The sequence below is a fragment of the Pipistrellus hanaki genome (assembly GCF_964339955.1).
Source record: "Pipistrellus hanaki genome assembly, chromosome: 15".
Lineage (NCBI taxonomy): Eukaryota > Metazoa > Chordata > Mammalia > Chiroptera > Vespertilionidae > Pipistrellus > Pipistrellus hanaki.
Genome location: NC_140517.1, coordinates 45,223,236 through 45,238,529, shown reverse-complemented (window position 1 = coordinate 45,238,529; position 15,294 = coordinate 45,223,236). Strand labels below are relative to the sequence as shown.

The 15,294-nt window shown below is 49.7% G+C and overlaps 2 protein-coding genes and 1 long non-coding RNA gene across 3 annotated transcripts in view; 1 reads left to right on the top strand and 2 right to left on the bottom strand.

Moving 5' to 3' along the window:
* LOC311633534 overlaps positions 1–15,294 on the bottom strand; it is a 176,790-nt gene that overhangs the window by 140,924 nt on the left and 20,572 nt on the right. The window lies entirely within an intron of this gene.
* On the bottom strand, positions 368–1,243 carry LOC311633100 (large ribosomal subunit protein eL6-like; the record flags this gene model as incomplete). The annotated part of the gene is made up of 1 exon (XM_084905346.1): positions 368–1,243. One exon carries the CDS (start codon positions 1,241–1,243, stop codon positions 392–394), a length of 852 nt encoding a protein of 283 aa, XP_084761472.1. The 3' UTR covers positions 368–391.
* On the top strand, positions 1,970–13,482 carry ELSPBP1 (epididymal sperm binding protein 1; the record flags this gene model as incomplete). The annotated part of the gene is made up of 5 exons (XM_084906839.1): positions 1,970–2,039; positions 6,826–6,963; positions 7,634–7,780; positions 10,551–10,709; positions 13,325–13,482. 5 exons carry the CDS (start codon positions 1,970–1,972, stop codon positions 13,480–13,482), a joined length of 672 nt encoding a protein of 223 aa, XP_084762965.1.

Below are 15,294 nucleotides of genomic sequence, written 5' to 3'. Positions count from 1 at the left end.
ATAGAGCGTCAGCCTGTGGAGGGAAGAGTCCCAGGTTCAATTCCGGTCAAGGGGATGTACCCTGGTTGCAGGCACATCCCCAGTAAAGGGTGTGCAGGAGGCAGCTGATTGATGTTTCTCTCTCATTGATGTTTCTAACCCTCTATCCCTCTCCCTTCCTCTCTGTAAAAAATCAATAAAATATATATTTAAAATAAATTAAGTAAGTAAGTAAAGCGGGGAGAATACGATATTTGGGGCTCTCCATCAAATGCCAAATGTTGGACTTTGAGGTGCTTGATCTAGAACCGTGGTCTGCAAACGCATTAGTCAACAGAGCCAAGTATAAACAGGACAACAATCAAATTTTTTTGTAACATATCAGTTATTTAATCAGGTTCTTGTAACAAGTTCAGAACACCAGTTTGTGAGGATAAAGCCCATCGGTGAGAGTGAACGTAGAGCGGAGGTAACCCTGGAGCTGAGGGACAGCTTTGATTTTTGGCAGAATTTGAGAGTCCACAGCTTTCTGGTCAACCTTGTGCTGTTCTGTAATCTTGTATTTCTCCTTCTCTGTGTCGAAGATCTCACCCTCCTGGTGTTTGGGCTTGCGCAGCTTCTTCTTCTTGAAGTAAGCATCGGTGAGATGTTTGGGGATTTTCACACCACTGATATCAACTTTGGTGGAGGTGGCGATGACCAATTTCTGGTGTGTTCTACGAAGAGGAACTCGATTGAGGGCCAGAGGTCCAGTCACAAGTAGCAAGCCACTGCTCAGCTGCTTCAGGAAAACCACCCTCTTGCCTCTGTGGCGCCCTGGGGGGATGATCAGCACGGTCCCAGGAGTGATGCTGGCCCGCAGTCTCCTCACATGCTGGCTGAAGGGCTTCTTGCCATGGCTCAGCAGCTTTCGAGGCACATCTTCAGTAGGATAATATCTAGGCATTTTGCAGAGTTTAACCACTCGGGTACCACCATTCTTGTCGCCACCAACTGGTTTTGTGACAGTAGCAAGGACTTTCTCCTTCTTTTTCTTTTCAATCCTGGATTTAGGGGCGGGATACTTCCTCTTGTACATGGCCTTTCGAGAATACATAGCCGACCCGGAATATCTGCCGATTCCTCTGACGAGGACGGGGTTTCGGCTGCAGTGCGGCTTCCCCTCCTTAGGGGCCTTAACCTTGCCGCCGGCATCAGCCTTCTTCTTGGCTTCAGGTTTCTTCTCCTTAGTGTCCGGCTTCTCAGTTTTCTTTTCAACCGCCATCTTGCAGGATGGGAAAGAGCCGAAATTTCTTTTTTGAGAGCCGAAATCCGACTCCTTCGCATGGGCCACGAAGTGTCAATTGCAATGTATGTGCGCGTCCTCTGGCGGTATTTTGTGGAAGAGCCGCACTCAAGGGGCCACAGAGCCACATGAGGCTCGAGAGCCGCAGTTGGCCGACCGCGGCCCCAGAGGGGCATGTCCAGGGGGCAGTTGAAAAGGCAACTCTGCCACCGAATTTTAGTGATCAGTTCATGGCTGGAAATGTCTGCTCTGGACAACGACACCCCTGGGCTGGCATCCATGGGGAGCTCAGCACACAGCAGGTCCCATGCTCAGCACACAGCAGGTCCCATGCCAAGCCTAGAGGCGGCATCCATCAGGGTCCAGAGTTAGGCTGTCAGGTCCCGTTCCCAGCCCCAGCACTTACAACGTGTGCGTGATCTTCAGCAAAGGCTGCTTACGCTCCCTGTGCCTCGGTTTCCCCTCTATGTATGGGGGTCATAACAGCATCTAGGTCCTTGGGCCATGGCCAGGAGTTTAACGCACGTAGAGTCCTGTGCGTGGAACTCAGTGGGTGTCACCTGCTCTGCTCTGTGGTCCCAGCGAATCGTCACGGCAGAGGGGAGGGCAGGCAGGGCATTGAACGTGGGTGTTGGTGGGAGAGGGCAGGGGCCACGGGGGCACCGATGTTTCTTCCTTCGATGCAGGGAGAAGGGGCTGGCCGAGATGACCCGCTGGTCCACCTGCCTGCTGGGCTGGATGGCCTGCCTCCTCTACTCCTGCCAGACAGGTGGAGGTGAGTGTCCTGGAAAGTGGTGGGGTTGGGGGCGGGGATTGGGGCCAAAAGCAATGATTCCTGAGTCCAAGAAGGCTTGGTAGGAACCTGACAGACTGGGGCTTGGACCCGTTTGCTCCGTGTGACCTTGATCAAGCAATGCAACCTCTCTGAGGTCACTTCTCAACTCGCTGAAGAGGAGCAGAGGCATTTACCTCATGGGGCTATTTTGAAAACAGAAAGAAAGAGAGAGAGAGAGAGAGAGAGAGAGAGAGAGAGAGAGAGAGAGAGAGAGAGGGAGAGGGAGGTGGAAGGAAGGAAGGAAGGAAGAGAAAGGGAGGGAGGGAGGAACGAAGGAAGGAAAGAAGGAAGGAAAAAAGGAAGGAAGGGAAAACTAAATAGAATGGACACAAGCATCTTTCAAGATGCTCAGTATATGGCAGGGGGAATGCAAATACTATGTCCATTTAAAGGGGGGTGGGGGGGGGAGCTCTATCCCTGGCTGGTGTGGCTCAGTCAGCTGGAGCATTGTCTCCTGCCCCAAAAGCTCATGGGTTTGACTCCCAGTCAGGTGCACACCTAGGTTGCGGGTTCGATCCCCAGTTGGGGTGTGTATAGCGAAAGGCAACCAATGGATGTTTCTCTCTCACATTGATATTCTCTCTCTCCTTCCCCTCCTCCCTCTCTAAAATAAGTTAAAATTTTTATAAGGAGGGGGCTCTATAATTTCAATTGACTGGAGGTCATTTACATTATTTTTAACTTCATTGCATAACTTAAACCTTCCCTTGACATTATCTTTTTACTTGTAGTAGAATACACAGAACATAAAGTTTACCCTCTCAATCACGTTGACGTGCACAGCTGCGTAGTGTTCAGTACATTCACACTGTTGGGCAACCAAAATCCAGGACTCTTCACCTTGTCCTCATTCAACACCTTCTATTCCACGCCCCACCCCCCAGACTCTGACCACCACCATCTGACTTCCTGTCTCTACGAGGTCCACGCCTCCGGGGGCCTCAGAGAAAGGGAATCGTGTGCATTGGTCCTTTTGTGACCGGCTCACTTCCCTCAGCATAATGTCCTCCGTGTCTGTCCATGAGGTAGCACGTGTCAGCATTTGTTTTCCTTTTAAAGCTGCATAACATTCCACGGTCTGCGTATGCACCACATCCTGTTTCTCCATGCACCCACCGATGGACTCTCGGGGGGCTTCCACCTTTTGGCTTTTGCAAACAATACCGCCGTGAGCCTGGCTGGACAAACCTCTCTTTGAGATCCTGCTTTCCGTTTTGGGGGCGTGTCAATGATCACATTCTACGTTCCAGAGATTCCTAACTTGGGGCCACCAGGCAAGCACTCGTGTCCATGCAGCCCTGGGTTTGGATCTTTAAAGAATGTGTTTATCAGGTTACTGGGAACAGCGGTTGTAACAAACTCCCAAGTATCAGAAGCTTCCCCCAAAAAACATTTCATTCCTTGCTCCTGTAAAATCCAATGAGGGTGCCTCTCGTGGGCAGGGATCCAGCTTCTTTCCTCTTGGGGTTCCACCTCCCCACGAACTTCAGGATGCCCTGTGGATGCTCTGCCTCTGGCCGACAGACAAAGACCAAGAGAGTCTAGAGGACTTTGGATGAGAGCCTATTCTTGGCCAGGCCAGGAAGTAACATTCATAGCTCCTTCCCATTTCCACCAGCCAGAACTCACTCCCATAATGCTTAGCTGCAAGGAAGTCTGGGTAGTGTAGTTCATCAGAGCATTTGGGAGGGAAATGAAGCTGGTTTTGGTGAACACACTGCAGTCTCTACCAGAAGGAGGAGGGCATACGAACCTTCCCCTAGAGAGAAGGTCTGGGTTCAATTAATACAAAAGCAAATCATTATTCAAACAACCCAATCCATTCACACAGGGGACAATGTGTCTGATTAAATGTCAGCTTTTCCACTTATGGGTCTCCTTCTGGTCAGCCTTCCTGAGCCTACACCCACATTCCGGTGCTGAAACTCAGTACCCCCAATTCCCCTCTGTACATACTGATAAGCTCATTTATAGTGCACATATTTGTCCAGTGATTTCTAAGTGCCAGTCACAATACTACAGGCCAGACACAAAGCAACAAATAAAAGCCAGGCCTTACCTTGTCAGTGTGGCTCAGTGGATAGAGCACCAGCCTGCAGACTGAAGGGTCCAGGTTTGATTCCGGTCAAGGGTACATGCTCCGGGGTTTCAGGCTCCATCTCCAGTAGGAGGTGTGAGGAGGCAGCCAATCACTCTCCCTCTCACTTCCTGTCTGAAATGAATAAAAATATCTTTTTTTAAAAAAAGGTCAAGCCTTGCCGAAACCAGTTTGGCTCAGGGGATAGAGAGTCGGCCTGCAGACTCAAGGGTCCCAGGTTCAATTCCGGTGAAGGGCACATATCTTGGTTGCAGGATGTGTAGGAGGCAGCTGGTCGATGTTTCTCTCTCACCTATGTTTTTTACTCTCTCTCCCTCTCCCTTCTTCTCTGTAAAAAAATCAATTATATATATATATATATATATATATATATATATATATATATATATATATTTATTTTTTTAAGTCAGGCCTTATATTCAGAGAGCTCACAGTGAATAGGAGTGATAAACACAAAAGCAAATGGTTATGTTCTTTTAAAAATTGGTGAGTACATGTTCAGAGACCAGCTCAGAGGACTCTGAGAGTGAGAAGAGTATTAATGCAGACGGGGCTAAGTCTTCCTGGGGGAGAAGCAGGAGGTAAAGCTGGGAAGAGAAGAAGGCCACTCGGGGCAGGATGGGGGCCGTGAGCAAAACCCCCAAAGGCAGGAAAGAGTGTGGAGTGAGGTCAAGGCCATGTCCATGAGGGCGTGAGGACAGGGAGGGCAGCGGGGCCCGGCTGATGGAGGATTTAACCCAGCTAAGACGGTTAGACCATCTGCTGGACTACTTGGCAGGTGGCTAATAGGGTGTGTTATGTGTTGATTCTTTTTTAAAAAAATATATCTTATTGATTTTTTTACAGAGAGGAAGGGAGGGGGAGAGAGTCAGAAACATCCATGAGAGAGAAACATCGATCAGCTGCCTCCTGCACGCTCCCTTACAGGGGATGTGCCCGCAACCAAGGTACATGCCCTTGACCGGAATCGAACCTGGGACCTTTTCAGTTCGCAGACCGACGCTCTATCCACTGAGCCAGGCCGGCTAGGGCTGTGTTGATTCTTACTAACAGCTCCCAAGGACAGCCTTAACGCTGTGCACAGAGGGCATCTGCCTGCCTGCCCCTCACCGCCGGCATCCCATTAGCCCAGGGATGCCCATCACTGAGGAAAGTCATTGACGGTCGTGACAATGAGGACGATGATGGGAGCTGACATTTGCTGAGCAGCAGCCACGCTCCAGGCACCCTGCCGAGTGCTTTCTAAAGCTGAACTCTTTACACTCGGCAAAAACCAAGACCACGCCGTTCTGAGGCCCCGCGGTAGGAAAGGCAGCATTTGCTAAGGAGCCTAATGGCGCCCCCCATTGGTGAGGCGCAATGACAGAGTTCTACCTTTCCCTTTCTGTCCCAGAGCCGCCTTCTCCCTGTCATGGTCACGGCCAGGTTACACAGGGTGAGGGTCTGGTCCAGAGCGAGAGGGCACTGCTGGGTTGCAGACAGGGGCTTGTGTCTTGTCCGCCTGTATGAGTAACAGACCAGCTGTTATAACAAACAGCTCCCGCATGTCAGCGGCAGAGCCAAATCGGGGTTCCAGTCGGACTCATCTGGCACTTCCGTGTGGGTGTTTGGTGCGATTTCGGTGTGATTCAGAGACACCAGGTCCTTCTGCTGTGTGGCCCCACCATCCCGGGTGAGGCCCGAGGATGGAGAGGGGAGGGAGGTGCGTCAGCATTCTGTATTGGGGCCTCTTTATCAGAGTTTCCAGCCTTGGCCCTCCTGGCACTTGGGCTGATGGCTCTTCGCTCTGGGGGGCTGCCCTGTGCCTGGGGATATCTTTAGCAACATCCCTGGTCTCTGCCCAGTAGCTTCAGAAGCACAGCTCCCAGTTCCCGCTCCCAGTGGTAACCTCCGAAAATGGCTGCAGGCATTGTCTGGTGTCCGCTGGGGAGGGTCATCACGCCTCTCTCCTGTCAGCTGGCGGACAGGAAGCTCGGGCACCAAGGTTTGCTTGGGACGTTGTTTTTGCGTTTTTTTTTTTTTTGTTTTTGTTGTTGTTGTTTGTTTGTTTTTTGCCAGAAAATGAACACCATTTCTGCCCAGATTGTATGAGCCATCATTTTGTTTGTTTGTTTTAATATATTTTATTGATTTTTTTTTACAGAGAAGAAGAGAGAGAGACAGTTAAAAACATCGATGAGAGAGGAACATCAATCAGCTGCCTCCTGCACACCCTGTATTGGGGATGTGCCTGCACCTACTGACCAGAATCGAACCTGGGACCTTTCAGACCACAGGCCAAACCAGTTGGGGCTGTTTGTTAATCCTCACCTAAGGATATTTTTTCTATTGCTTTCAGAGGTAGTGGAAGGGAGGAAAGAAAGGAGGGAGGGAAAGAGAGAGAGAGAGAAAGAGAGAGAGAGAGAGAGAGAGAGAGAGAGAGAGAGAGAGAGAGAGAGATAGGTTGACTGGTTGCCTTCCACACGTGCCCCATAAAGGGTGCAAGGAGTGAACCAGCTGCCCAGGTATATACCCTTGATGGGGAATTGAGCCGTGATTTAAAAAAAGAACTAGTAGTTTACATTTGCATATGGTTTAACTCTTGCAAGAATCAAGCCATCCCCTCCTGTTTTGTCTTCTGTGCTTCAGTTGGCAAGGCGGCCTGTGTCTTCCCGTTCATCTACAAGGGGGCTCTCCACTTCTCTTGCACCAGAAGGGACAGCATCGCCCCCTGGTGTGCCACCAGAGCGGTGTACGACAGGCACTGGAAGCTGTGCTTGGTGGAAGGTGAGTGGAGCCATCTGGGGGTTTCTGTAAATCATGGACCACAAAAGAGACAGTGTGAGTGTACGTATATTTTTTGCAGACAGGTTATCATGTACATGTGAGCGTGGAAAATGGCCCGAAACTAAACATAATGGTAATGATGAGTCACAAGGTTCACCAAGAGATTGCTCTCTGAATGGAGGGACTGCAACAAGTCGACCATTGTATTTTTAAAAATATATATTTTATTGATTATTGATTTTTTTCTTTTTTTTTTTACAGAAAGGAAGAGAGAGGGATAGAGAGTTAGAAACATCGATGAGAGAGAAACATTGATCAGCTGCCTCTTCCACACCCCCTACTGGGGATGTGCCCACAACCAAGGCACATGCCCTTGACTGGAATTGAACCCAGGACCCTTCAGTCCTCAGGTCGACGCTCTATCCACTGAGCCAAATCGGTTTCAGCGACCATTGTATTCTTTATCCTTTTCTTAATTTTTTAAATTAATAAGGGGGGCGGGGGGGAAGGGATTTTGTTTACATTCTTTTTGTTAAGCCTCACCCAAGGATATTTTCTTCTGTTGGTTTCTAGAGTGTGGAGGGAAGGGATGGAGGTGGGGGGGAGAGAGAGAAACATGGATGTGTCTTTCTTGCATCGATTGGTTGCCTCCCACATGCATTCCATACAGATTACCCACGATGCATCTTCCCCTTCATCTATCGGAGAAAGTCCTACAACAGCTGCATCAAGGACGGCAGCATCTTTGGGAGGCTGTGGTGCTCGGTCACCTCCAGCTTCGATGAGATGAAGCAGTGGAAATACTGCCAGGTGAACGGTGAGGCCGGGACCAAGGGTGGGGAGCGTGGTGGAGGGGAGAGTGGAGGTCAGTGGTCCTTGTGATGGGATGGTGGCAGGTGCAGGGTCCCCTCAGAGAGTCACGGTAACAGGCACCAGGGCTCACCGGACGGGAGCCGGTGAGAGGGAGAGTGGTTTATTTAAGAGCCGGCAACCTGAGAAGATCGAGGACGCTCATCCCCAAGACCACCTCAACCTCCCAGTGCAGACAGAGGTTTGGACAAGGAGAGAGAGGGAAAACAGAACAGAGAGACCGAGGGTTGAGAGTTCTCTGTTATGGGGACTAAGTTCAGACCAGCACAGCCGATCCTCCCTTGGTCCTTGAAACTGGTCAGGTGAGGGTCTGGTGTGCATCCTTCTGGTTTTGGTCATCCTCGTTTTATGTCATCCTGGTCTTACAGTGGAAGGTCAACACATTTCCCAACACAGGTCCGCGTCCGTATCTTTTATTTTTTTAAAAAAATATATATTTTATTGATTTTTCACAGAGAGGAAGGGAGAGGGATAGACAGAAATATCAATGAGAGAGAAACGTTGATCAGCTCCCTCCTGCACACCCCCCACAGGGGACGCGCCCGCAACCAAGGTACATGCCCTTGACCAGAATTAAACCTGGGACCCTTCAGAACGCAGGCCGATGCTCTATCCACTGAGCCACACCTGTTTCGGCCGAGTCTGTATCTTTTAAAGTTAGTTCCTAGAACTCTCCTACAAAGCACTCTGATTATCTACAACTACTGATTAGTCAGAGCCCGCATTTACACAACAATGTCAAGAGAATGGAGGTGGTAGTGGGTTACAGCAACTAGAATTTGCTTTAATCACCAAACCGATGCCCAAGAATGGGTCCTGGAAGAAAAGGGACTCTTTAGCTCTGGCTTCCTCTAGGACACGAGGAAAGTTATTAAATCTCTGGGTCCATTTGCGACCTGAAAAATGAGGATACGAAGGCTGACTTCAAGATGTTTTTGTTTGTTTGTTTGTTTGTTTTTTTAAAGGTTAGAGATCATTTTCATAAACGATAGGTCGCTGTGTTTCAAACATACCACATGCCTAAGAAATAGGAGTTCTCCACCTTGCCTATCATCGGAGCCGGTGGTCAGGAAATGGGCTTTGAAGTCAGACCAGAGTGTTACTCCTGCTGTGACCACTTACCAGCTGTGTGATCTTGGGCACATCAGATAATACAAATATAATGGTCATAAGATAGTGAACTTTTAGTGAGCATTTGCTGTGTGCCTGGCATTGTTCTAGGAACGTCACATGCAAGAACTCATTTATATGCCTGAACAACCCCATTTTGCAGATGGCGCAACTGAGGCTCAAAGATATTCGGTTGTTAAATGGCAAAACTGTGATTTGATTCCAGGAAGTCTCAGTTTCAGAAATTGTTTTCTTAATCACTTAATTCCTCTTCCTGTCCCTCTCCCTTTCCCTCCCTCTCTCCCTTTCTTCCTTCTCCCTGTCCCTGTCCCTCTCTCTCTCCTTCTTCCTCTTCCTCTCCTTCTCCCTTTCCCTTTCCCTCTCCCTCTCCCTTTCCATCTCCCTCTCCCTCTCTCACTCTCACTCTCTCTCTTCTTTCTTCCTTCTCACTCTCCCTTTCCCTGTCCCTGTCCCTGTCCCTGTCCCTGTCCCTGTCCCTATCCCTCTCCTTTTCCCTCTCCCTGCCCATCTCCCTCTCCCTTTGTTTCTCCCCCTCTCGCTTTCCCTCTGCCTCTAAACCCAGGCCAGGCCTCTTAGAGTGATTCTGGCTTCCCACAGAACCCACCAAAGCAGCCTTTCATTAGGCAATGCTGAGTGTATTGCATACAACGTGAGGGCGAGCACCACCTTGGCAGGGTCTTAATAGCACCTCGGAGGGAGGAGAGCAGAGCCAGGATGTTAATTAGGTTTTTTGGGGGGAGGTGTCTTTCAACGTGGGGATGTGACGAGGATTGGGGATGCGTAATAATATAGTTTAGAACTATATTATGGCAAAGTGATGGCAAAGTGATGTTTCCGAGAAGGATTCAAAGTATCTTAAATAGTAAATAGTCTTTTAAATTTTTTAAATTTTATTTTTCAATTACTGTTGATGAGTCAATAGTCTTCTTGATATAATTTATTGAAAAGTTGAAAGGTCTGCCGAAACCGGTATGGCTCAGTGGATAGAGCGTCGGCCTGCGGACTGAAGGGTCCCAGGTTTGATTCCGGTCAAGGGCATGTACCTTGGGTTGTGGGCACATCCCCAGTAGGGGGTGTGCAGGAGGCAGCTGGTCAATGTTTCTCTCTCATTGATGTTTCTAACTCTCTATCCCTCTCTCTTCCTCTCTGTAGAAAATCAATAGAATATATTTTAGGAAAATTAAAGACAGTTATCCAATAGGCACAATAGCTTTTATTAAATAAAAAGAAAAAGAGAAAGAAAAAGAAATATTGAAAGGTCTGATGTTTATTTAAATGGTTTTTTCGGGAAATTCTTGAAGGTTACAATATTTGCAACTTTGATCTTCCCGGACAAGAATGTCTTAGACCAGTAGAGTCCTATTGATGAAGCCCGTGGAACAAGAAAGCCTTATGAACGTAGACAGTAAACCGTGTGGAAATGATACTTTACTTCTCTGTAAAGCGGAAATAATGACATCTCCGGAAGTTGCTTGGGCGTGCTCAATATTAAATCGCCTTTCGTGAGACAAAGTGAGGCCCGTCGCCGGTGTGCGATGATGGGTCCCGTCTTCTTGACCCGTAGCCTCTGTCCGGTCGTTTTCCAGAGTTCGGGGGAAACGCCCTCAGCAAGTCCTGCATCTTCCCCTCCGTCTACAGAAATAACGTGATCTCCGAGTGCGTCGAGAACGACGACAACAAGCTCTGGTGTCCCACCACAGAGAACATGGACAAGGACGGGCTGTGGAGCTTCTGTGCCGACACCAGTAATCCGGGGCGTGGGAACCGGGTGGGCGGGGCAGACCCTTCCTTTATTTACTCAACAGACGCCCCTCCAGCCCCATGTGAGCCAGTCACTGTGCGGGGCTCTGGGGAGAGAATGAGGCAGAGTCCTCAACTCATTGGTTTGATGAACAAGTAGCATAAATATGACTTTTAAGGGTGTTTGTTTGTGTTTTTTTTTTTTTGCCTTGTTTTGTTTTGTTTTGTTAATCCTCACCCAAGGATATTTTTTCCATTGATTTTTTTTTTTTCTTATAGAGCGAGTGGAAGGGAGGGAGAGAGTGGGGAGAGAGAAACATTGATGTGAGAGACACATCAATAGGTTGCCTCCCACGTGTGCTCCAACCAGGGCCAAATATTGCACTGCAATCCAGGCACATGCCCTTGACCTGGAATTGAACCTGAGACCCTTCAGTGTATGAGGCAAACTCTAACCATTGAGAAACACTGTCCTATTTAAGGTTTTTTTTTAATCCTATATAATAAAATCTAATATGCTAAGTGTCCAGTCGACCAGTTGGCCACTCAACCAATCAAAACATAATATACTAATGATATGCTAAACTCACTCAACCGTGAGTGACGTGTACCGTGTACCAGGTGGTAGATGCTCCAACCGGTAGATTAACTTATTGCTATGGTCCATCCAATGGGGACTGATCAAGACAAGCCAGGCAGGCCCTGGAGCCCTCCCACGGTCCCTCCCCAGCTGGCCAACCTCCCATGCCCCTCCCCAGCCCTAATCATGCACTGGTGGGGTCCCTCAGCCTGGCCTGCACCCTCTCACAATCCGGGACCCCTCAGGGGATGTCAGAGAGCCAATTTCAACCCGATTCCACAATTCAGGCTGAGGGACCCCACTGGTGCATGCATTTGTACACCAAGCCCCCCGTCTATTAGTAAGAAAACTAGAAGGGTAAGAAAACCAGTTCAAAGGACAGATTTCTTCACTGAAATGATATGATCAGTGAAGAAAAGAATGCCGAGCAGAAACAAGATTGCTAACTTAGATATAAAATACATTCACATCTAAAGAGCTATCAAACCTTTGGGGTTAAACTATCTGCCAGGTAGAAATTATTGACATCTCTATTGAGCCAAAATTATTCACAACACATCAATCTTCTATCAGTTACAGGGTTGGGCCCTCCAACCCATAGCAGATAGGAAATCAATCAAAGTTATATTTCCCTACAGCAGCCATCTGCAAACTCCCACCTATGAGGTGAATCTAGACGAACTCTTCTTTCTTTCTTTTTTTTTATTTTTTTATATATTTTATTGATTTTTTTACAGAGAGGAAAGGATACAGAGAACTAGAAACATCAATGAGAGAGAAACATCGATCAGTTGCCTCCTGCACACCTCCCACTGGGGATGTGCCCGCAACCAAGGTACATGCCCTTAACTGGAATCGAACCCGGGATCCCTCAGTCCGCAGGCCGACACTCTATCCACTGAGCCAAACTGGCTTTGACACTTTCTTTGTTAAATTAAATTTTTTGTTTTTGTTTTTTTAGAGAGAGAGAAGGAGAGAAGGGGAGAGAGAGAAATGTCAATTTATTGTTTCACTTATTTATGCATTCATTGGTTCATTCTTATGCGTGCCCTGCCCGGGATTGAACCCACAACCTTGGTGTATCAAGTGATGCTCTAACCAGCTGACTAACCTGGCCAGGGCTGGACAAATGCTTCTTTTCATACAGCCCCCGATCCAATGATAGTTCTTACATGTTTGTGTATGCTTTAAAAAAGAAGAGGAAGAAGAATCCCATTTTGTGACAGGTGAAAATGACATGCAATTCAAAATTCAGGGTCCACCTCAGTCATTAAAGCGTCAGCCCATGCACCAGGGGGTCATGGGTTCAATTCCCAGCCAAGGGCACATACCTGGGTTGCAAGTTCAATACACAGTTCAGTTGGGGTGCCTGCAGGAGGCAACCAATTGATATGTCTCACCTCTCTCTCTCTCTCTCTCTCTCTCTCTCTCTCTCTCTCAAACCCAATGGGGAAAGTGTTCTCGGGTGAGGACTAACAAAAACAGAACAAAATCCAGGGTCCGTATGTAAAGTCTCACTGGCTCGCAGACATGCCCATTGCTTACGGATTGTCTGTGGCTGCCTTCCCGCCACAATGGTGGCATGGAGATGGTGGCAAACACTGCGTGATGCTCAAAGCTGCACCACCTGGCTCTTTTCAGGAAGTGTGCTGACGCTGAGCTAGAGAATCGGGTGACTCTTAGGAGCTTGGCCTTGGCAGCAGACAATGGTCTAGCCCTGTGGTCAGCAAACTGGGGCTCTCGAGCCACATGCGGCTCTTTGGCCCCTGGAGCGTGGCTCTTCCACAAAACACCACGGCCTGGGCGAGTCTATTGTGAAGAAGTGGCGTTAGAAGAAGTTTAAGTTTAAAAAATGTGGCTCTCCAAAGACACTTCAATCGTTGTCCTGTTGACATTTGGCTCTGTTGAGGAATGAGTTTGCCGACCACTGGTCTAGGCCAGCGTTTCCCCTCCCCGGGAGCCAGGGCTGGGCCCACACCACACGCCTGCTCTTTCACAAAGGCCCGGGGATAACACCTCCTGGTCTCCTTCTTCTCCAAGGGGTCACCTCCCCGGTGCCCGGCTCCCCCTGCCACTTCCCCTTCAAATACAAGAACAAGAATTACTTCAACTGCACCCGCAAAGGCTCCAAGAAGAACCTCCTGTGGTGCGCCGCCTCCTACAACTACGACCAGGACCGCACCTGGGTGTACTGCTGACGCCCGGTAAGACGAGGTGCGTGCGTGTGCGTGCGTGTGTGTGTGTGTGTGTGTGTGTGTGTGTATGTGTGTGTGTGTGGAGGGGAGGGGGTGCCTGGGTGCCTCCCGCAGGGAAGGCGGGCGCAGGGGCCAAGCCTGGGGCGTGGCTGATGTGAACGTGGGTCAGGAAGCATGGGGGAGGGGGGCTGGGGTGGGTGGGTGCACCGTTGATGGGAAGGTGGGATCCTTTCCTCCCAGCGTGTGCCATCTGCCCAGGTTCCCAGCCAGGCGAGCTGCCTCCCCCGGAGACCAGATGGAGTGTGTGTGTGTGTGTGTGTTGGGGGGGGGGGAGAAAGAAGAAGGGTGGGAGGGAGGGATGCATGAGGGCAACTTCCCACATGAGAAGCTGGGAGACATCGGGGTGCAGTGCCAGGCAGGAGAGCAGGAGGTGGGCGAAGCTGTGCCGACCCAGAATTCCAAGTGTGGGTCCGGGAGCTCTGAGTGTGAGCGAGTAGGATCGTGCGATTCCTCCAGCCAGAGCTGTTGGGGAAAGACGGCCTTCCGGTCCCGGGCAGCCCTCCTGTGTGGTCGGTCTGCTACCCACAATGCTGCGGGGCTAACCGAGGGACAGGCGGGGTCCCCGTTTCTTCCTGGTCCTCTGGCCCCCCCCCCCCCAACTCTCTCTGCAGGACCAGCTCTCTCCTCCTTTTTTCCCTCCTGAGTCCCTCCTGGCTTCATTCTCTCCAGACCCCCTGCATTATCCCCAGACCCACTGGCATTCTGGGGTTTAAGTGTAAAAAGAAGTCCTTCCATGAGGTGTGTGGACCAAGCTCCACTGACAGGATGGAGAACACTGGTGCTGTTTCTCCTTATCGCCCTCATTTGCGTGGCTCATGGGGGGATGCCAGCATCCATGGCTCCTCCTCTATGGTGGCCTGGCAGTGAAAACTCTCTCCCCTGGATGGAGAAGGGCAAGGATGGGTGTGAACTCCAGTTTGTGGGCTCCTGGTGTGAACTCCTGGTGTGAACTCCCTGGTGCCATCTTAACCAGGTGGCTCTTCAGAAACACCCACCATGGTCCCCAGTCTGTGTCTGAGACTGAGAATATGTTCAGGGCCCATCCTCCAACCCACCCGTCAGAGCAGAACTCGCTTCTTGCAGGTCCCTCTCCCACCACACCTCCCACAACAGAGCTGAGGCCCTCAGGGGTCTTTCTTCGACTGGCTGGCTCCCAGGAGCCAGGGGAGGGGGGAGGTGTCCTGTGGAACCCTTAATATGACCCTCGTGATTCAGGGCCCACTCAGGGTCCGGTTTCTGGGGGAGGCCGCACACTAAAATGAAGAGAGAGACTAGAAAAGAGTTAATTTGGGACAAATGGGCCAGACGGGAGTCAACCTCTAGTTGGAAGACTACCACTGGGCTCTGGCCTTGCTATCCCTTTTATTGAGGCTGCTATGGGATACACCCAGTACCTTTAAGCAGCTTTGGGAAACACCCATAGCCCTTAGGCAGGTAATAAGCGGATTATCATATCAGTAAGGATTTACATGATTACAAGATGGAGAAGTTGCCTCAGTTACCATCGTCTCAGTTAGATAGGGAGTGGTTGGCTCTGACCTTTCAGAGCTTCAAGGTTGACCAGCCTCTTTCTATTAGCGAGACAATGACTGGTTTCTGGCAGTGTCCAAATGCTGGTGCCAGGGGAGGGGTGTCACAATGCTCGAACATCAATACCGTTTATATTGCAATGTGAGTCCAGGCATACCTGTTGCCTAAACGCTGACTCTGGGTTTTCTTTTCCAGGGGAGCAGGACCATCTCCTGAGGAAGAGGA